The sequence below is a fragment of the Chondrus crispus genome, genomic scaffold, assembly GCF_000350225.1.
Source record: "Chondrus crispus Stackhouse genomic scaffold, scaffold_219, whole genome shotgun sequence".
NCBI lineage: Eukaryota > Rhodophyta > Florideophyceae > Gigartinales > Gigartinaceae > Chondrus > Chondrus crispus.
The window spans coordinates 149,658-172,550 of NW_005179095.1; the positions used below are offsets into that span (position 1 = coordinate 149,658).

The window sequence follows — 22,893 nt, forward strand, 5'->3', positions numbered from 1 at the left end:
GTTGCGGAGGGAGGGGTGGGGGGAGTGGCGGGATGGGGAGGATGAGGGAGGGAAGAGGAGGGAAGAGGAGGGAAGAGGAGGGAAGAGGAGGGAAGAGGAGGGAAGAGGAGGGAAGCGGAGGGAAGAGGAGGATCGAAGAGGATCGGGGTGTAGGGAGGTAGTGCAGGGAGGTAGTGCAGGGAGGTAGGCGGAGTAAGGTGGACCCTTTCCAAATGGCATAAAGGAGCGTTGTATCGAAGGCGGTCTTGTCCTGTTAATCTCCCTTGCGTCCCTTTTCCCCAGATATGTGCCAGAGGTGAATGGAGGACGACGAAACGTGTCCACGTGCAATATTTGGATTGTAGCTAAGGCGGCCGTGGTCGGTTGCAGGAACACGATGTCAGAAAAAGAGACACCGTTGAGGGAGCACAACAACACTGCGGCCTCCTGCGAGACGTGAAGCAGTGGCTGAGAGGGAACGCGCGTTGAAGGAGACTTCGATGCAGATCACGGCGGAGGATGCAAACTACAAGTACACAATAGGCACCCCTCAATAGTTCGCCCCCCTGCCAGGACCCAAAAATGCGAACTATTGACAGAACAAACTATTAAGATCGCATTGCTGGCATAGGTCCTTTACTCAAAATGCTCGGAAATGAGCGTCTGCCGTGTTCTCTTTCTCGTCTGCTCTCGGTAGGTCTTTTTTCAACAGGATATCTCCAATTTGCAACGCTCGACAGCAGAGAACCGAACCTGAGAGCGGCAGCTTTGCTCCGCGAGCAATCTGCACAAATTCATAAAGTGTGGCATCGATCTCGGGATATTTAGATGCCTTGAGTGCTTTGAACTGTGTGTTAGATGGGTTTTTATGCACAGCATTGAGAATTCGTACAGAATTCTTACGGATCTTTTGTATTGTTCGCGGATTGCAACCGAAACGAGTTGCTGCATCTCTCACGGTGAAACCGTTACAGAGCTGGTGAATAATATCTGCTTTTTCGGAGAGAGTCAATCTTTTGCGCATGCTTTTGACAGTCGGTGCGGAGTTCAACGTCATTGCGCGCAATAGAGAGATTACGCCTGGGTATTTCTGCAATGATTTTTCCAAAATTCTGCAATACGTATTACAGTTGTAAATAGTTGCAGAATTCTGCAAATCACTCGTGACATTAATTGCTGAATAGTGGGGTCTTACAGAATACCCAACTGCAATTGACGTGAGCAATTCCACGGGCATGCGCGCCAAAATAGGTAGGACTCGCCGCCATCGTCAACCCCTCAGGGCATGAGTCACCCACAAAATGAGTCACCAGCACCCCGATCCTCCCCCGATCCTCCCTCACTGCGCCATGGCTACAGTCATCATCGACACTCCGTCCAGCCCCAAGCCCACCGCCGATGCATCCAAGCCGGCCGCCGACACCACGCCTAGCAAGTCGAAGCCCGGCCGGCAGTCGCGCTTCTCGCCTAGCGAGGACCTCGTCGTTGTGCGTGAGGTCGCTGCGGCGAACGCGCACGTCGCCACGTACGGCGAAACGCGAGCGCGCTTCGAGCAGGAACAAGCAAGCCGCCCTCCCAGCAGTGTGCCCTTGGTAATACTCATGGTTCCATCACGGGACCGTCGGCGTAAATCAAAATTTGGGAATTTGTTTCTACGTTTCGGAAACACATTTCCGCAATTGCGGGGATGATTTACTCACGAGTTATTTGCAGAATTGTTCCAGGCGTAATATCTGAAATGTGGACGGCTGCGGGGCGGGATGAAGAAGAGATTATACTCGTGCTCTTGGAGCATAAACAATTTAAGGGAGGACAGTGGCGGCCGCGCCGGTCTGAATAGGTACAAGTGTACACGTCTGAGAAGCCGTGACATCGTCAGAAAAGCGAACTATTGGCGCAACGAACTATTCAAGTGCGAACTATTGAGGAGCCCTCCCCCCCCCCCTGTACAGTATTTGTATCCGCGTGCTCTCTGAAAATGCTACAGTAGGTCTCAAACGCAGATCCTCGCTGCGTGCAGCAAGATTTACTTCACATGCAGAACAAAGGTAAAATATGTATGCACTTGGTCTTTACGAAGTTTCTTGATAATCATTGGCCATCCTCAGTCTTTTCGAAAATTTCGTTATGATAAACTAGAACATGGGCAACTGTAAACTGATATCACTATTGTTCCGTTCCACAACCATTCGGCTCTTCCAAAAATCTTCCGCAAGAGACGCACCCGAAATCCGCCACCTCCCTCTCCCATCCGCCCGCGTGAGAGACAACAGCTCATGTGAGCTGTTGTCTGTGTGAACACACCCCCTATTTCCAGGTGCACCACACAGTGCCACCCTTCTCACTCTCCCCCCCGCCACTTCGCCGCCCACTTCCGCCCAACTCCCGCCGCTCCTCATGCGCACTACACCCATCCATCTGACCCGCCAGCATTTGCCCCTTTCCCGTCCGTCCCGGCCCTCACTCACCCTTCCAGTACTCTCCCTGCCCAGTTCCTCCCCCACATGCCTCCCCGACTCCCGGGTCCAGCCGGCAAGTGCTGCAGAGCACCTTCGACGCGATCGTGCGGGAGCACATATCTGATTTCGGCCAGACCCCTGCGGAGGCGGTGTCCGACGCGCGCGCCCAGCTGACCGCCGCGGGCCTCACGGACTAGTCCAACCTCTCGGACCCGACATCGTCCGGCCCGGCGGACGTACAACAGCGCGCCGCGGAGCTCTTGGCTGCGCTGCGGGCAGACCTGGCCTTCCCGTGCGACGCAGTCACCGCGGAGCGCATCGCACGCCCCCTGCAGGCGGCGGAGGCGGCGCTAAGCAGGGCGGCGCCCTGGGCGGCGCACACAAAAGCCGGTGCACAAGAGGGCAGCAAGGGAGCCGAGAAGGCGGAGGTGGAAGAAGACGAAGCGGGCATAGCGCGGCTGCAGGATCTGCAGGACCAAGGCGACGGCGGCCGCGAAGTGCACGGCCAAGGGGCAGGCCTGGAGAGTTGTGCTACCCGGACGACGAAAGAGGGGATTGTGTTTTCGCGTGTGGACATTCAGGCGTGCTGGGATCATGGTTACGGCGTTTACGCACTACGTTTATGAAAGAGAGCAAAGGGCAAGTTGCACGCACAATCAGTGAAGCGTCCGAGACACGCCCGAGATGTAGTTTTAGTCGGACTCATCTGTGTGGTTGATGGATCTGAATTGCATCTCCACTCGGCGACGACGCTTTTCGCGATAACGCCTTTGCACCTGGCGCCGTTTTTGAATTTGAGATGTTGCTATATGATAGCGGCGGTTCTTCATCGTCCTCAAAATTTTGGAGTCCTCAGCGCGTAGAGGATTCTTGTGTAAATGAAAGTTTGTCAGTCCCACACATAAACGAAAAATACTGTCATAACCCGCCTCACTCCATTTCCACTTCGCTGCCATGACATTCCAAAGACCACAAAGCCTTCCAAAAAAGTTTTCCACTATAATTCTATCGCTTGAAATGTGCCTGTTATTAGAAACCTCGGCTTGCGTAAGTGTTCCATTGATCGGTTTTTTGGTCGGATGGATCACACGACAGAACTCCTTAGCCCCATAGTATCCTTTATCGCACAGTACAGCCCAATAGTTTGGGAACTCATTCGACAAGGGCCCATCATCCTCTATGTCATTTTCACCTTCCCCTTCACCTTTGCGAAGTTGTTTCGAGTGAAAGGGTAGCATGGCCTCGAATATTTTTAAGTCTGACACTGACCCAGGCTCGTGAGCGCTGCAACCTAAAGCAAGGCCATTTGGCAATACCGAGACCTCAGTCTTGTAGCCATACAATTTATGTTTCCCGCTATAGTACAGCTTGCCTTCCTCCACGCTGCCACTCGGGCGGAAACTTTGCTGGAATGTCACATCAGTGGCATAACGCGCAACAGGGTAGTTTTTAAACCCGACTTTCTTGCTCTCCATGACGGCCATTTTCCATTTCTTACCTTGATATTCCACATAGTGATGGAAGACCGGATAAGAGATTATGTCTACAAATTTCATAATCATTCGCTCAAACGTAGGACCTTTCAAACTGAACATCTTGGCCAAGAAGTCCCATTGGCCTCCATGTTTTAATACAGAGAGTGTCATAAACAGGACATCACGTGGAGTATGGGAGCATTTGCGTCCACGCCCTGCATTGTACCTCTCTTTGATGGCCTTTTCCAGGCTGCACCAAGTGGAATGGAATTCTGTCGGACTGAAGTTGGTCATCTGTATGACGGCGGCAGCGCCCCCCTTTTCGTAGAACTGATCATAAATGGGGGACTCACTTTCTACCTCATCGTCCGTATCGACGGCGTCAGAGTCTGACGCATACTCCTCCAGGTCTGCACGGCGCTCCACGGCGGCATCGGAGAGCAGGAGTAGAGCTCTTGCAGCCTGCGTGGGGGTCACAGATGCCATATTATGGCGCTTGTGAAAAGGTGTGGGGTCAAGGAGGGAGAGGGAGTGGATTGGTGTGGTTTTAGTGCGGTGGGGTGCTGTGCGGGCGCGCGATGTTGACATGTTTCCGAAAGACCAGAGCCTATTGCAAAAGACCGCCCTTTTTTGAACTGGACCGATAATTTTCGTAAATCATTACAGCTCAGGTTATGACAAAGTCGATCGAAAACAGATCTAGTGGACCTGACAATACCACGTATTCATACAAATATTTCGAAAGTACTGATATACTGGATCAGTTCCAATTGCGCAGTACTTTTACTGTAGGAATCAATGTGATTTCGTGTGCGACAGGTGTTTGCACGAAAGGTCTAGTATATCACAGGGTATCATATCCTAACGCATACAAGAGATTTCACTGTACTCTTGAAAATACCTTATCAAAGCGTAATTTATCATAGAGGCGATGATACTGTACGGTGATATGGTATGATATGGCACGCGCGTGAAGAACGCGTCGCGGCGGGATTGGCTGTGTCGCCACGTGGGCGAGCTCCTACACGAAACATGAAAATACTTTACAGTGCCCTCACGATGACTGCAATCCCTTATGGAGCATACTGTATCAAGTCTAGAAATTCCAGAATGCAGACTGCCCAAACCTAGTGTTTATTTGACATGCAGTTTGCCCCATATGAGGCCACGTTTGTATTAGACTTATTGACTAGACTACAGTAGATATCACACTTCTATGTTATCAATATCAATTCAGGGATTATGTAGGATACATTTAGCTATCAACGATAGAGACCCTTAAGGACGTGCCACCTACAATTTTACGTGCCACCTACAATTCTACATGTTTTACGGTGTAACCGTTTAGACACATTTCGTGGGTGGCGCAACCTCCCTTTTATGGTAGTGCGCCTACTTTTGTTGTAGAGTCAATAGGACTATAAAGCCAGGTCGAAGACGCTACTCGTCTTCGACCTCAGCACATTCGATCACCTAAACCATCAACCCGACAACCCCGTCCATTGACCGTGCTCACCGTCCGTAGCGGTTCTGAGGCAATAGCCTGTCGCTCTTCCCCTCCCTTTAAGGTAACCCTATTTACCATCCTTTTACCCTTCACTAAAATCCCCCCCGGACCGCCCCCTTTCGGTCGGTCTCCCGACACTTATAAGTTTACCGGACCGCCGCCCCGTTTGGTCCTGCCCCGTCCCTGGAATAAGGCCCGCTGTAGCCAACCGTCGAATCAACTCGTTTGCACCTCTGGAATAAGGCCGCCTTATTCAATCAGCCGAATTGGAAATCAAGAAATTTTTTACAAGAAACAATTTTGTCCCTAACGTTCACTGTAATAATTACTGTCTAATTTTACAGCGGACGTTATACATTTGGGCGTACTGTACGAAATACTGTACGGCTGGCGCATTAGCGCAGTTGTTAATGGCACGGGTAAAGCGCCCTACCAACCACCCCGACGTAATTCGGGAACGTCGCATCGCCGCCGCCGCCGCCCTCGTTTACCGCCCCCGCATCGCCACCGCCGTATCACGGCACTCTGTCTACAAGCTCAAGCTCGCCGCTCCGTGTCCATCCGTCGGCATCCGCTTCCCCACCGCCAATTGCCTACATCTCCCGAACGCCCCCCCGCGGCGATACCACTCGACCTCTATCGCCGGTCCAGCTTGACGTCTGCGCCTCGCATTCTACGCTCTTTACGGCCCCCCGCCACGTCGATATAGAGGCAGTAGAAGCTTCGGACGAGGAAACTTCTACCGCCGCTGCGCCGTCTTTCGACCTCGACGAGGGCCGCGCACTTACCATATACTGCGTAGCTACTCAGCGCGCACGACGTAGAGAAACTCCCCCACGCCGCCGTCCTACGCAATACCTCTGCCGCCCTTGCTCTCGCACCTTTACGAGTTATCGTCAGCGCCGAGTCCACGAAGCTGGTCAACCACATCAGCGAGTAGTTTCTGCGGCATCATACCCACGCGAAAATTACACTGCAAGGTTTGTGTCAAGCGCATTGCTAACGCACACGACACAGACCAGCATTACGCCGGCACTATCCATCACCGGGCCCTCCGCAAGCTGCGCACTATCCAGAAGTAATTGGAAATTGTTTGTCCAAACTGTAATTGTTAAAATTTTCTAAAGTTTTTACAATATTTGAAAGGGACACTTGTCACTGAAGAATTTTTTTCGGCGCACCACGGACTCACGTGTGCTTACCCGCCACGCACACACGTGTTGTCATTGTGCACGCAACCACGTGTTACTACACGCACACCCGCCCACGTGTTCATATCGACTACGCATACACGCGTACTACTATTGCACACGTACACACGTGTCTGCAATACCACTAAGGGTACAAAACACCAGACGTTTACAAGTAGCACACTCGCCGCGCTACCACAGGAACATTTTTTGACGTTAACGTTCGCGTTTAGCCCGGATCCATTTTATCTATTATTTTGCAATACTTTTTAATATGGCTACTCTAAATGGAATCCGAGATGCTTTAACAAGTTATGAACCCCGATCCATGATCCAATGCGATGTTAAGGCTGCAATAGCCCTGCATGTAATGGCGGACCCCCAACCTGACCCCAATGTTTGCTGTAGTAACCTTCGTGCTGACCTTCCCCCCGAAGTTCTATACGCAAGGGAAATGTTACGAGGCCCTACTGGTTTATATCGACTTATCCGTGATTACCTTGTCGCCAAAGGATTGTCATACACCCGGCACCCTACCACCAACTGTATTTCTTACGGTCTGGTAAACATGCTATATGTCGATGACACTGACCGTATCCTCGCCAATCAAGGTCTCACCAGTTCCGCCTCTGGGTCAACACAAGGAAGCCATCAATCGTTTCTGCCGACAGTTGAAGCCCCGAACTCCAAGATTGCTCACAATATTTCGTCAAGATTCAAAAAAGAGGACCGGTACACTGGAAAAATCGGAGAAGATATTCATGACGCAATCAACAACTATCGCGATTGTGCTGAAGATTTCCACTTAAGTAACGAGCAAATGCTCCGGTTCTTCCATAACGTTTTTGATGGTGAAGCGAAAAGATATTATCGCTCTCACGTCATCCAACATGCCCAAGACTTCAATTCTGCTACTTTACTCATGGTTAACGAGTTCAATAGCCTGACACGACAAAATAGAGTTCGTAAACTCCTCCAAAATCTCCGACTTTTCCGAATTTTGGAGACGAAAAGAATCCCTGTGTCAGAAGCATTGGAAGAACTTCGTGAAACGATCACAAAGTACACCCCACAAGGCCCTCCCACGCACCAATCGGAACAAGACAAAACGGAATATCTGCACGATGCTGTGATTGGAGTCGAGTGGACTAAGAGTGTATTAACACAAAGTCTGGCTGCCATACCCCCCTGGACATTTCAACAGCTCTATACTGCCCTTGATGCCGTTTGGCTACAAGAGCAGAAGCAGAAAGAAGGACGCCGCCGTGATCAGCTTGACATTTCCCGTACCCAGCCCTTGCCTTCCATCCCTGGTATTCACTTTCAACGTCAGAACACGTATGGCATCCCCCGCCGCCATGGATCCGCTTCTTCAAATCCAAGAACTCCATATCCTCTCCAACGTTTCTCCCACAACCCCGCCCAGACCCAGAATGGTACGCATCGCTTCGGTAATATACGTGCTTGCCACAATTGTGGAAGCAAATATCACCTCATTAGGGACTGTCCTAAACCTATGGCTCTCAGGAAGAATGTCAACCATATGTTACAGACCAGACCAGCCAAGCGAATCCTATACGAGCTCTGCGAGCAAGCAGAACATGCCTTAGGTGCGTATGAGATCGACTTCACTGCCTTCACGGACGACCAGGCACAACATGACCCCGGTGAAGTCATTCTCACCAATGTCACCCTCAACGATGATGATGACTTCGCCGATCAGGCTGTTACTCATCATCAAGTCGCTCACACGCCAATCAAAGAGGAAGAAGTACTGTGGGACACTGTAGATAGCCTGGATCCAATGGATTTTTAAGTAGCAGCAGTCAACACCCACAAAGTGAAACAAATTCCTTTGAGACTGTCTGCGGAAAGAAGCGGTGTAAATTCAAAATCTACCACACCATCCGGGACCATAGTCCTGCACGAGCTAGGACGACCAACCACGCACCCAAGTGGGATGGAGCCTGTATTGACACTGGTGCCCAGCGAACTGTCGTTGGCCTCGCTCAAGCCAAAGCCTACTGTCGATTCACTGGCACCAAATTCAAGCCCAGGCCGAGCCCGATACACTTCAGGTTCGGTAATGACTCCCAAGCTTCACTTGGAACCATGAACATATCCATTCCCATTGCTGATGGTTACTTAATTCGCGAACAGGTTGACACTGTCAAGGCCAATGTCCTCTTTCTTATTGGACTTGACCTCTTGGACAAGTACCATATGTTCATTGATAGCGTCAACAACATGCTCCGATCGCCTCAGCTTGGTCTTGACATACCCCTTCGGCGCAAGCTGGGTCACATCTATCTGGAGTGGGATCACTCCTCCAAAATGCACTTCACCAAAGCTGAACTGATCAAGCTTCATCGCGGGTTTTCCCATCCCACATCAGAGAAACTCATCAATCTGCTTCGCTTGGCCCGCCCTTTTGAATCTGATGAGGCCACAAAGCAGTTTCTCGAGTCTCTGCAAGCTTCTTGTGACACCTGTCAACGCCTTGGCCCCACTCCTGTGCGTTTTAAAGTATCGCTACCCAATGAACAGGACTTAAAGTTCGGTGACGAATTGTCCATTGACCTGATGTTTCTAGATGGAAAAGCAGTACTTCACGTCATCGACACAGCCACTAGATTCTCGTCAGCCATCTTTCTAGACGCTCATGGCGCCACTTATGGCCAAAGTGTTGAAGGTATTTGGCTAGCCTTCGTCGAAGCCTGGTGTACCTTGTATACTGGCCTTCCAAATATATTTGTCTATAGACTTCGCGTTGACCAAGGATCCGCATTCACATCTGATCGATGGCGCGAGATAACTGCACAAGCTGGCATTCAACTTCGCATATCTGGTGTAAAAGCCCACTCGTCGTTAGGTATTGGAGAACGTCTTCACGGACCGCTGCGAAGGATTTATAGAAAAGTACGAGCGAACTTCCCGGACGCCTCTCCGTTCATTCTTCTGAAAATTGCAGTCAAGGCAATGAACGACACAATTGGAGAGAACGGTCTAGTCCCTTCTCTATTAGTCTTCGGAATTGTTCCGCGCTTCCCAATCATAAGTACGGAAATACCTTCGCAGCGTGAAAGAATGCAAATTCTTTCAACAGCCCAGATGGAAATGAACGCAATCATCGCAGAACGACGTGTACTTGCTGCTCTGAATCGGAACATCCCTGCAGCCTCCGATCGTGTGTATAATCTTGGAGACGAGATTCTAGTCTTCTCTGAGCAAGAGAAGCAATGGATTGGTCCATTCCTTGTTTGCAATGTTCACGGACGAATGATAACTGTTCAGAACAGCGAAGGAACTTATCGACAAACGTTTAACGATTATCAAATCAAGCCATACTACGCTTCCCCCGAGTCTATTCTTCACCAGCAAACTGCTCCATTCCGTAGTGGCAAAGCCTCAAATCCACCCAATAACGTCGTTCTTACTGAAGTTATACATCCCAATGATCCTCGTGCACAACAATTTGATAATGATAACGAAAGGAAATAGAAGGACTGATCGAAAGAGGTACTTAGAAGGTAGTGCTTCGCGATGAAGTTCCAGACAACGCAAACATCTTAAATGCACGATTCGTCCTTGCCATTAAAGACTCTGGAACAAACAAGGAAGTATGGAAAGCCCGATACGTTGTACAAGGCCACAAGGACAAGATGAAACGGTCATTCTTTCACGACACCTCAACGGCACGACAGTTCAGCGTCAAACTACTTGTCGGTCTTGCTGCTCTTTTTGACTTTAGACTCTTCTCAACAGATGTCACACAGGCATATTTGCAGAGTACGGAAGAGCTCTCCCGTGATGTCTATGTTAAACCATCATTTGAGTTCGACTTGGATTCTAAACAATTCTTGAAACTGCTCAAGCCGTTGTATGGACTAGCCGATAGTGGTGACTACTGGGGTAGAACGTTAAAGGATCATCTAGAGAAGGAACTTGGGATGAAGGCCAGTGTAACCGATGCCGCCTTCTTCTTCAAACGAATTAGAGAGAAGCTTACTGGCCTATGTGCTACTTATGTTGATAACTGTCTACAAGCCGGCACTGAAGAGTTTTGTCAACAGGCCAAGTGTGTCGAAAGGAAATTCAAATGTCGACCGAGGGACTACGACAATGTCCAATTTGCAGGTATTAAGATTGAATCCACACCTAACGGATTCCAAGTACATCAGAAGCACTATATCTCCAACATTAAGAACATCAGTAAGGAAGCTTCTTTCAAAGACTTTCGCTCACTTCGTGCCCAACTCTCTTGGGCCACTCGGTCCCGTCCGGATATTACATGCTCTATTGCACAGGCAGCTCAGGTTACTGAAGAAATCTTCAACTCGGACCCCACGAAATACTGTAAGGGACTTAATTCTGTGGTAAAACATCTCCTTACCATTACAGATCAGGTCCTCAAATTCCCTAAATTGGACCACAAAAGTCTTCGGTTACAAGTCTATTCCGATGCATCATACGGAAACAACCTTGACGGATCTTTTCAGTTAGAATATATCATTTTCCTTGCTGATGCAAATGATATTTGCCAACCATTGTTCTGGTCGTCGCACAAATCCAAACGCGTTTCCAGATCTGTCCTAGGAAGCCAAACAATGGCCTTTGCTGACGCTTTCGATATGGCCTTCGCAATGAAAAACGATCTTCACACCATGACCTCGCTCGACATTCCGATCGTTATGCTTACGGATAGTCTATCCCTGTTTGATGTTATCACTAAAGCAAAGATAACATCTGAAAGGCGACTAATGACCGATGTTAAAGTTGTCAAGGATGAATACCAGACACGTGAACTGCACGCCATAGGCTTCATTCGCTCCGAACACAACCCCGCAGATTCTTTGACCAAGGTCAAGAAAAGTGATATACTGATCGAAATGATACAACGGTCAATTCTTATACATCCTATCGACCAGTGGATCAATCGCAATTCGTGACCACATGACATATGCCACGAAAAAAGTTTGGGGAGTGTTAGACTTATTGACTAGACTAAAGTAGATATCACACTTCTATGTTATCAATATCAATTCAGGGATTATGTAGGCTACATTTAGCTATCAATGATAGAGTCCCTTAAGAACGTGCCACCTACAATTCTACATGTTTTACGGTGTAACCGTTTAGACACATTTTGTGGGTGGCGCAACCTCCCTTTTATGGTAGTGCGCCTACTTTTGTTGTAGAGTCAATAGGACTATAAAGCCAGGTCGAAGACGCTACTCGTCTTCGACCTCAGCACATTCGATCACCTGAACCATCAACCCGACAACCCCGCCCATTGACCGTGCTCACCAACTGTAGCGGTTCTGAGGCAATAGCCTGCTGCTCTTCCCCCTCCCTTTAAGGTAACCCTATTTACCACCATTTTACCCTTTACTAAAATCCCCTCCGGACCGCCCCCTTTTCGGTCGGTCTCCCGACACAAAGAGATGCGCTGCAACAGTTCACTTTTTCTGACGCACACTTCTCTCAGTCAAAATTCGCACATGCATGTGTCTGTTTTGGGTCTGCAGTATCCGGGAAGGTTCTGTATGATTTAAACCCCATCCAATTTTAACCTCATCGCCTCATCAGCTTTTGATATGCATGTCGCAGCGTAAGCCTTTGATGACGTTACCCATCCTCATCTCAGGGTCTCAATGTTGCCGTAGTTAGCGCCAACGGGGAAATGACCTTCATCTGGTGCGGTATACGCACAGTTCCCAATGGTAACGTATCACCGCCCTGATGTCGAGATACTCACACAGTCGTTTGGTCCGTGTACCATCTCTACTTAAGTACTCCTGACCTCTGACACTCACCATGTTTCAGCTAACACTTTCTCTCTCTCAGGCTTCCTCAGCTCCCGTGACAACCGCACGTCAACATGCTTATTCTGCTGCGCTTATCGCTGGTGTGTACCCTCTTTGCTTTCCCGCTTGCTGTTCCAGCCCCGATATCGCCTTCTCGCTCAGGTAAATGGCTCTTGTTTCACGCCCAAAGGCTACCTCAGACAGAAAAGAGCCGTATTCTGCTGTAGAACACTCGCCTGAGAAGGAGCAAAATTACATCTCTGCGCAAAAGGAATTTACCCAAATCTCCTGCGCTCATTCCGAGTCATTGCGTCGATCTACGCCTTTCTTCAAGCGCACAAAGCAGCGCACAAAACAGTAAGAAGGACACATGCATTCAGTCCAAAGGACTACAAGATATCCCGACCCAGTGTTGCCATACCTGCCGGCCGGCTTACGGATCATGGAATCAACCAACCCCGGACCGCCTCGTAGTCTAAATATCCTGGGCTGAACACGGCATCTGTAATCAATTCCTTTCTTCAAAACACTCGTATGCTGAACAGTAAGATCGGACGATACGCTGGGAGAAAAGCAGCTCTGATGGAAATTTCAAAAGACTTTGTGGGATTTGTTTCTAAATCTCTGTCGACAGCAAACCGTGTGGGGCTAACCGGAGAGTTTTGCACGAATTCATCTGAGTGTGCGGTAGGAAGAATCTGCGTAGAAGGAAGCATAGACACGTGCCCTGCTGGCGAGACTTGCTTTTGTGCACCTGCAGTCGGATTTGACAGATGCACGTCGAGTGACGACTGTTCGACAACTGGGGAAGTGTGCGTACAGTTGACCAAGAGCACGGTGTGTTTCTCGCAGGAAGCTGCAAATGCTCTAGGTATTCCGGTCGTCGGTGGCGGCGGCGGCGGTGACAACGATGGCAACGACAAGGAGGCGTGTATAGACGCTCGAGCCCTCGGACATCTATCTACCAATGGACTTGTGTTCGAGAAGCACGCCGTCTCGCGGGTTCTATATGATTAGTACAACAGTTGTGCCACACGTGGTCACATAGTCGTATTCCGCGGGCACGCGATGAGAATGAGCACGTATTGCGATTCGGTTGCTTGCAAAGAAGCAGTGATAGAGGTGAACAGCCCTCGCTTCAATCGTGGGATGCGCATTGAGTCTAACGCGAAGGGACTGGAGTACACAGTGTTTGCTGCACGGTACGATACGCCGGCCGAAGAAAGTTTGATTAGGATGGCTGTACGTCTTGGATTGTGATGAGGCCTGATGTCTTCAATGACAAAAATCGCCTCTTTCAATACCCTTCTCACAGGCTCAATCTGTGACAAGGCTCAAATTGTGACACCAAAATTATAATGCCGCGCCGCATAGTTTCGCGCATATGATTTTGCTAAACTATTTCGCAACGAATTAAATATATTCGTTTGATGATTTCATCAAGGGACTTTCTGGAAAGGGTCGTCATAATGGAGAGTAAAATGGACATGGATGAACACTGGGGGATTTATCTTCATTTAGGTGTAATGAATAACTGTAACTGCAGATGAACGTCGATTTTGGCTCAAGATTGGGAAAAGGGGCGCATCCAAAGTAAATGCCAAACAGTGCTAGTGTCTGAAATGATATTGAGAGACGCAGGTAGTGATTCACCGCATTGGGAAACGGAGGTGATAGTATGTACAATGGCAAAAAGAGAACATAGCTCGCAAACAACGGCAAAGACAAAATCTAGCTCGGAAGAAATGACAGAAAGAGCACATAGCTCGTATGATATGACAGAAAGAAAAGGGAGCTCGCACACAATGGCAAATGGTTTAGTTACTATTCGGGTGGCGAAAATCGGAGATTGCTGTTACTGTGATCAGGAAAGAAGAAAAGGTGATCAGCGAACAATATGAATCAATCTCCAGGAAATACCGCCGCTGCGGCCTTTTAGTGCTTTCAGGTTGGCGTCAATCTCTTGACGCCGTCACCCTTCGGTCTTCGCTTTACTCACGCATCGTGGAACGTCCCCTCAGCCATACCTGCGCCACGCCTTCGAAGTTCGTCTTTCGCTGCAATCGTGACGGCGCGCGCCAAAACAGTGCATCGCACCTGTCATCGCGTGGACCACCTGCTCGATGCCAGGCTAACACACCGCTCCGCCCCAGGCATGTCTATGTACGTCCACGGCGGCGCGGACGCAACCGCGCACGCCACCAGCATCGCCGTCGTCGCCGTCCAAGCCACCGGTGTAGAGGTGGCCAGCTTTGCGCCCGCGTAGCTGTACGCGGGAGAGCCACCACGAGAGAGGCAGTAGACCCAGCTTCGGGGCACGTGCTCAAATGCTTCGACCGCGCTCTGGAGCGTGGACCAGGCCCAGCGCTGTGGTTCTGACGCTGCTGGGTGTGCGGCGACGCCAACACGCTGCACTACTCGCGTGCCTTCCTTCGCTATGCGTTCGAGGAGCAAGATATGGTGAGCGTTACGCTGCGCACAATCCTAATGATCATCTGCAGTGGTTTGCCAAACCACTGCAGAAGATCATTCGGATTCACGCAATGCGTGCATGTGCGGTGCATTCCTGGCGAATCGTGAGGGACTAAGGCTTGACCTTGGTGGCGTAGAGGTGCATCGGGATTTTCGTGCTGGAAGCGGGGATTGAGGCGGCCCTTGCTGTGATAAGGAGGTCGTTGGAGGGGAAGAGTGATATGATGGAGACAAGTTGAATTGGACAAGAAGAAAAGTTTTGTTTACCGGAGAGTGACCGCTGGTCGCAGCAAGGTTCAGATATGCTATGAGCAGCATGTTGCCCAGAAACAGTGGAACATACTGTTCTGGGCGCACACAGCAACGTACTACGATAGGGGCGGGGGACATGCTTTAATTCCCTGCGTTCGTGCGCAAGTTTCTCGTTACCTTCTCAATCGCTGAGCGCTTTCGCTTGTTGTTTGGTCGTCCACGCTTCGGCGGCGCTGTGACAGGTACGTGGAGTGCGTTATTCCTCGCGGTTGCAGATCCTGCAACATCGGACAATGTCGGCACTATGGCCAGCTCTTCAGCTGGAAACTGTGCGCGCCAGCGGCCCGTAGTCAGTTCGGTTGGTACCAGATATGTTGACAAAATGCTCATACTGAATGCGACTGCAAGCATGTGCCCGCACGGCATGTGATCTATGCTTGGGACGCCGCACGTGCATGGATACTTTTCTACTGGCCAGCGGCTCTTGTCGGCATGACCCTTAATTGGAATTCGCAAGTGAACACAGTACACCACATTGCCTTCACATACGACGTTGAAAGCTTGGTGCGTGATGGTAAATGATGCTTGCACTGGCTGAACCTCCCCAGTGGGACTGACTGCGAGGAGACGGGCTTTCACGCGAGGGGGTAGGTAGTGGTCTTGAGCGTGAGCTTTTTGAGAGATCTCGTGAAAACGGCGACTGTCCCGCGATCCTTGCCAGATAATACTGAGAAGGGGATCATAGCAGCGAGCTGGCATCATGGCTGCGTTGTTAGATTCCACACCTTGAGAAGCTTCCTTTCCGTACAAGGTAGCACCAAGCGCAACAGCCGCCGCTGGATATTGATGAGCATCAGGTAATCTTCTCAATGCTGCTTGAGCTGCAGTAGACAGGCTAGAAAATGCCACTGAGCTGGAGATGTTGTCAAGAGAAGCAACTGTAGGGGCTCTCAGGAGCTTATGAAACATCTTCGAGCACTTTTTGCCGTGCTTGCAAAGATTTCCAGCGCGGTGATGAGCGCAGGCTACGTGAAACGGCTGCGTCGAAACTGTGAAGATATTGCGCAGGCCAGCCACGATCCCCTTATCGCCATCGCTCACTACGGTTGTAAGCCTTCCCAAGTTCGGAAATTCTTTCCGCGCAAAACCCCAAGCGCGAGTCCAGGTCTCCTCGCTTTCGTTGCCGCTTATATAAATGTACGCCATCGGAACCACATTGAAGTCTGAGCTGATTCCAACGACAGTAAACAACTGGTACGCGTCAAGGTTGCGCTTCCCGAAGCATGCGTCTGCTTCGACAAGGGTCAGCAAGGATGGGGCTTGCCTTTTCGTGAAAGAAAAAGCAAACGCGAGATAATCTACGTACAATCGACCAGGATTGGAAATAAGTGACAATAAATTGGCATGTGTGTCCAAAAATTGCTTTCTGGACTCTTTCCAGGGAAGAAGATCCGCAGTGTGAGCTTCATTGCGATGCGCGGCTGGTATTCTGGATGCCTTCTTGTGTAGGCGATCATACTCCGCTTTCCTTACAGAATGTATCACGGCCCTCATGCCGTTGCCACCGAAAGTGGTGTACTCCAGAGTGTGACCGAGTGCTCGCATCTCCATCTGTAATGCCGGTAGCATAGACATATTGTCGTCTGGAGTGCCATTTGCTAAAACGTATCCAATCCTTCGCACTCTCGACCACTGATCGGGTGGTATATGAGATGCGAACCTCACATACGGCGCGAAGTAAGCTATCAGCGCTGCTTTAGAGATCGCCGGGTCGCTTTTGACGACATCTTTACAGTGAAAAGCGAGAACTTGATCAGTATATGCTGTACGCGCTGCACCTCTACGCCATCCTTGCTCCCTCATGCCATTTGTAGTCATTGGCGAGTCCCCCATCTCACCAGAGATGACACACTTGCGGATGATCCAAGACTCCGCCTTCATATCAAAAGAGGCCATGACGAGGAAGCCTGTTTTTTCGTCTACGCCGTGGCGAATGTCGGCTACAGCTTTGACCTCAAACCGTGTGTTGGTCGGTAATCGAAGGGTTAGCGCAAAGTACTCAGCGACTTCCCGAGAGCGATGAATAACCTCAGCTTTCGACATGTGGGCGTCCCCAGACTGGATGTAGTGCACCGCTCCACCTCTGGACGAATTCACCATAGTGAGGGCACGGATGGTGAACTTCTTGTCGGCGTCTCCGTTCGCAGCGGCCACATGCTCGCCGCGCTTTCTTCGATACTTTGCCTGCGACGCTCGATTGAGCGCTTTTCTGTGCGCATCCAGCTTTGCGTTCGCACTTGTCGAGCTGAGGCCTGAGTTTTCACATGGGGCAGGCTTCGGAGCAGAACATGGGACGTGGAACCCTTCATACGAGGACTCAGATTGGGTGAGCTGGACCTCGAGCTCCGCGAGGTATTGCTCGCCTGCAGAACCGCCATGCCGAGACTCTAGAGACCGTATGGTTGGCGTAGCGATGCGTACGGCGCGGGAAGAAGCCGTCCGGCGTATCCTTGGGACGACGCCGGCCTTGGAAGGCGTTTCGGCCATTGTTCAAGAACGCACAAGGGCGCATGGAGGCCTGATTGGTCGCGCAGTAAATAATAATGCGGTCGGAAGGCGTGGACGGCGGTCGTGAATATCGGACGGCAGGGGTGAAAATCAGACGATGACTGTAAAATTCGGACGGCGACGGTGAAATTCGGACGGTGATAGGGCAGATGTCACCACCATTCCGCATTAGTGAGTGGGATTGTGAACTCATTTCACCTTTTTGTCACTGATTATGTGTATCAATGACCGATGTAAGCTGGTAATGTCCTGTAGCTGCCAATTGTTTTCCCTCTGTGTACCATTTCGAAAAGCGCTGGAAGTGAATACACACTGAAAGCATTGTAAATATAGGTTATGTGACACTTCTGCCCATTGAAATGGAATGAACACTTGTTCCACATAGACTGTCGTGTGATGACAACCGATAAAGATTAAACGAAGCGTTCTGTGCTCGAAATAGCTTTATGTTGATATTATGTTGATTAATTGCCAATATGGAATAACTGTTGACCATCTGCTAATACGATCTGAAATATCGACCACGATCTTCTATTTATTAAATTTGTGACGCCAAATTTCGTTTATCTGTGATGTGAACCCCCTAAATGGAATTAAGAATCCCAAATGTACCATGGTTTCCCCATTGTCTCTTTCATCAAATGTTTCAAAACATATTCACATGCTCTTACAAACGGTCAGTTTTCTGCTCATGCTTTTGCAGAGGTTTCCGTCGCTCCCAATAATGTGTTGCGCAACATTCTGAGAAAGAATATATGCCTGTCAAAGAACCCCACACCTAAGAAATCTAATAGAAAATTCCTCGCAACAGGAAACGCAGCGACGGTTGGCAATTTGCAGTCCGTTCGTGCTCGTTTGGAGGGGCGGAATCCTCCAAAAGCGCCCGTACCCAACGTTTATCACATTCAGGAGTTTATTGTAGAGAATGATACTGCAAACAAAAAAAATATTGACTCTCAGAAACGTCTGAAAGCGCAGTCTGCGGTGTCGCCTCTCGAAGACATAGTTTGCGACGACTTGCCAATTTCGCAATGGCCAAGAGCCCGAAAACAGCGGATGCAGGTTGAGGAAGGCGAGTTGTTGAGGACCCGCAAGCACACGGCAGCGTCGGCTTTGTTGGTTCTCTCCCATTACAGATGAAGCGTGCAAGACGTGAAATTTCTCGTCGTCCCACTTTGACCCTGGCACACTTTGGAGACCAATTCTCCCGTCCAAATAAAGGCAATTTTCTTCGAATACGCACTGCATTCGCATATTTATCATAACTTCTTATGCGTCCCACATTGAGCCAGTGAGAGGGGTACTTGCAGAATCTAGTGTCTAGACGACAAGCGATTTGACCTCATATGAGTTCAGTCATGGCCTCATATGAGGCCAGTTTTTTTTGCAAAAATATATATAAATTAAATCGAAACTTTAAAACGTCAGTTTGGACACCATTTCTTTAACGTATTTGCCCTCGGCATTAACATCTTGCAAAACATTGGGATGGCAGCTTCCAATGCACAGAGAGACTAAGAATCTAATGAAGTTTCAATGATGAGTTGGCTTTTTAAACAGGCGTTTTGGTTTCGAAGAAATCAACATAAAACGTTTTGGGGTTGGGCAAAAAGGCTCCTTTTCAACTTATTTTTTTCTCTACTTGCGCTAGCTCAACAAGATGGAAAAAGATACTCTCGCCACCGCAGTTGACTTCTGCGTTGCGAAAGGGCGGAGTTTGGTGAGATCTACACGTCTTTTCCAGTCATTTTGAAAATGCCCAAAAAAGGAGCCTTTTTGCCCAATCTCAAAACGTTAGGTGTTGATATTTTCGAAACCAAAACGCCTGTTTAAAATGTCAACAGAACATTGCAACTTCATTAGATTCTTAGTCTTTCTCTGTATTCACAACTGCTATCCCAATGTTTTGCAAGATGTTATTGCCGAGGGAATAAACGTTAAAGAAATGGCGTCCAAACTGACTTTATAAAGTTTCGATTTAATTATATATATTTTGCAAAAAAAGGTTGCCTCATATGAGGTCAAACTGTCGGGAGACCGACCGAAAGGGGGCGGTCCGGAGGAGATTTTAGTGATGGGTAAAAGGGTTGTAAATAGGGTTACCTTAAAGGGAGGGGGAAGAGCAGCAGGCTATTGCCTCAGAACCGCTACGGACGGTGAGCACGGTCAATGGGCGGGGTTGTCGGGTTGATGGTTCAGGTGATCGAATGTGCTGAGGTCGAAGACGAGTAGCGTCTTCGACCTGGCTTTATAGTCCTATTGACTCTACAACAAAAGTAGGCGCACTACCATAAAAGGGAGGTTGCGCCACCCACGAAATGTGTCTAAACGGTTACACCGTAAAACATGTAGAATTGTAGGTGGCACGTTCTTAAGGGACTCTATCATTGATAGCTAAATGTAGCCTACATAATCCCTGAATTGATATTGATAACATAGAAGTGTGATATCTACTGTAGTCTAGTCAATAAGTCTAACACTCCCCAAACTTTTTTCGTGGCATATGTCATGTGGTCACGAATTGCGATTGATCCACTGGTCGATAGGATGTATAAGAATTGACCGTTGTATCATTTCGATCAGTATATCACTTTTCTTGACCTTGGTCAAAGAATCTGCGGGGTTGTGTTCGGAGCGAATGAAGCCTATGGCGTGCAGTTCACGTGTCTGGTATTCATCCTTGACAACTTTAACATCGGTCATTAGTCGCCTTTCAGATGTTATCTTTGCTTTAGTGATAACATCAAACAGGGATAGACTATCCGTAAGCATAACGATCGGAATGTCGAGCGAGGTCATGGTGTGAAGATCGTTTTTCATTGCGAAGGCCATATCGAAAGCGTCAGCAAAGGCCATTGTTTGGCTTCCTAGGACAGATCTGGAAACGCGTTTGGATTTGTGCGACGACCAGAACAATGGTTGGCAAATATCATTTGCATCAGCAAGGAAAATGATATATTCTAACTGAAAAGATCCGTCAAGGTTGTTTCCGTATGATGCATCGGAATAGACTTGTAACCGAAGACTTTTGTGGTCCAATTTAGGGAATTTGAGGACCTGATCTGTAATGGTAAGGAGATGTTTTACCACAGAATTAAGTCCCTTACAGTATTTCGTGGGGTCCGAGTTGAAGATTTCTTCAGTAACCTGAGCTGCCTGTGCAATAGAGCATGTAATATCCGGACGGGACCGAGTGGCCCAAGAGAGTTGGGCACGAAGTGAGCGAAAGTCTTTGAAAGAAGCTTCCTTACTGATGTTCTTAATGTTGGAGATATAGTGCTTCTGATGTACTTGGAATCCGTTAGGTGTGGATTCAATCTTAATACCTGCAAATTGGACATTGTCGTAGTCCCTCGGTCGACATTTGAATTTCCTTTCGACACACTTGGCCTGTTGACAAAACTCTTCAGTGCCGGCTTGTAGACAGTTATCAACATAAGTAGCACATAGGCCAGTAAGCTTCTCTCTAATTCGTTTGAAGAAGAAGGCGGCATCGGTTACACTGGCCTTCATCCCAAGTTCCTTCTCTAGATGATCCTTTAACGTTCTACCCCAGTAGTCACCACTATCGGCTAGTCCATACAACGGCTTGAGCAGTTTCAAGAATTGTTTAGAATCCAAGTCGAACTCAAATGATGGTTTAACATAGACATCACGGGAGAGCTCTTCCGTACTCTGCAAATATGCCTGTGTGACATCTGTTGAGAAGAGTCTAAAGTCAAAAAGAGCAGCAAGACCGACAAGTAGTTTGACGCTGAACTGTCGTGCCGTTGAGGTGTCGTGAAAGAATGACCGTTTCATCTTGTCCTTGTGGCCTTGTACAACGTATCGGGCTTTCCATACTTCCTTGTTTGTTCCAGAGTCTTTAATGGCAAGGACGAATCGTGCATTTAAGATGTTTGCGTTGTCTGGAACTTCATCGCGAAGCACTACCTTCTAAGTACCTCTTTCGATCAGTCCTTCTATTTCCTTTCGTTATCATTATCAAATTGTTGTGCACGAGGATCATTGGGATGTATAACTTCAGTAAGAACGACGTTATTGGGTGGATTTGAGGCTTTGCCACTACGGAATGGAGCAGTTTGCTGGTGAAGAATAGACTCGGGGGAAGCGTAGTATGGCTTGATTTGATAATCGTTAAACGTTTGTCGATAAGTTCCTTCGCTGTTCTGAACAGTTATCATTCGTCCGTGAACATTGCAAACAAGGAATGGACCAATCCATTGCTTCTCTTGCTCAGAGAAGACTAGAATCTCGTCTCCAAGATTATACACACGATCGGAGGCTGCAGGGATGTTCCGATTCAGAGCAGCAAGTACACGTCGTTCTGCGATGATTGCGTTCATTTCCATCTGGGCTGTTGAAAGAATTTGCATTCTTTCACGCTGCGAAGGTATTTCCGTACTTATGATTGGGAAGCGCGGAACAATTCCGAAGACTAATAGAGAAGGGACTAGACCGTTCTCTCCAATTGTGTCGTTCATTGCCTTGACTGCAATTTTCAGAAGAATGAACGGAGAGGCGTCCGGGAAGTTCGCTCGTACTTTTCTATAAATCCTTCGCAGCGGTCCGTGAAGACGTTCTCCAATACCTAACGACGAGTGGGCTTTTACACCAGATATGCGAAGTTGAATGCCAGCTTGTGCAGTTATCTCGCGCCATCGATCAGATGTGAATGCGGATCCTTGGTCAACGCGAAGTCTATAGACAAATATATTTGGAAGGCCAGTATACAAGGTACACCAGGCTTCGACGAAGGCTAGCCAAATACCTTCAACACTTTGGCCATAAGTGGCGCCATGAGCGTCTAGAAAGATGGCTGACGAGAATCTAGTGGCTGTGTCGATGACGTGAAGTACTGCTTTTCCATCTAGAAACATCAGGTCAATGGACAATTCGTCACCGAACTTTAAGTCCTGTTCATTGGGTAGCGATACTTTAAAACGCACAGGAGTGGGGCCAAGGCGTTGACAGGTGTCACAAGAAGCTTGCAGAGACTCGAGAAACTGCTTTGTGGCCTCATCAGATTCAAAAGGGCGGGCCAAGCGAAGCAGATTGATGAGTTTCTCTGATGTGGGATGGGAAAACCCGCGATGAAGCTTGATCAGTTCAGCTTTGGTGAAGTGCATTTTGGAGGAGTGATCCCACTCCAGATAGATGTGACCCAGCTTGCGCCGAAGGGGT

The 22,893-nt window shown here is 48.9% G+C and overlaps 2 protein-coding genes; both read right to left on the reverse strand.

Annotated features, from left to right (window-relative positions):
* Positions 1-16,904: 16,904 nt before the first annotated feature.
* On the reverse strand, positions 16,905-17,902 carry CHC_T00004210001 (hypothetical protein). XM_005715517.1 is given in 2 exon segments: positions 16,905-17,518; positions 17,519-17,902. The coding sequence occupies 1 exon segment, from the start codon at positions 17,900-17,902 to the stop codon at positions 17,519-17,521; it is 384 nt and encodes a 127-aa protein (XP_005715574.1). The 3' UTR covers positions 16,905-17,518.
* Positions 17,903-18,471: 569 nt separating this feature from the next.
* CHC_T00004211001 (hypothetical protein) lies at positions 18,472-18,840 on the reverse strand. The gene has a single exon (XM_005715518.1). It carries the CDS (start codon positions 18,838-18,840, stop codon positions 18,472-18,474), a length of 369 nt encoding a protein of 122 aa, XP_005715575.1.
* Between the last annotated feature and the right edge of the window lie 4,053 nt (positions 18,841-22,893).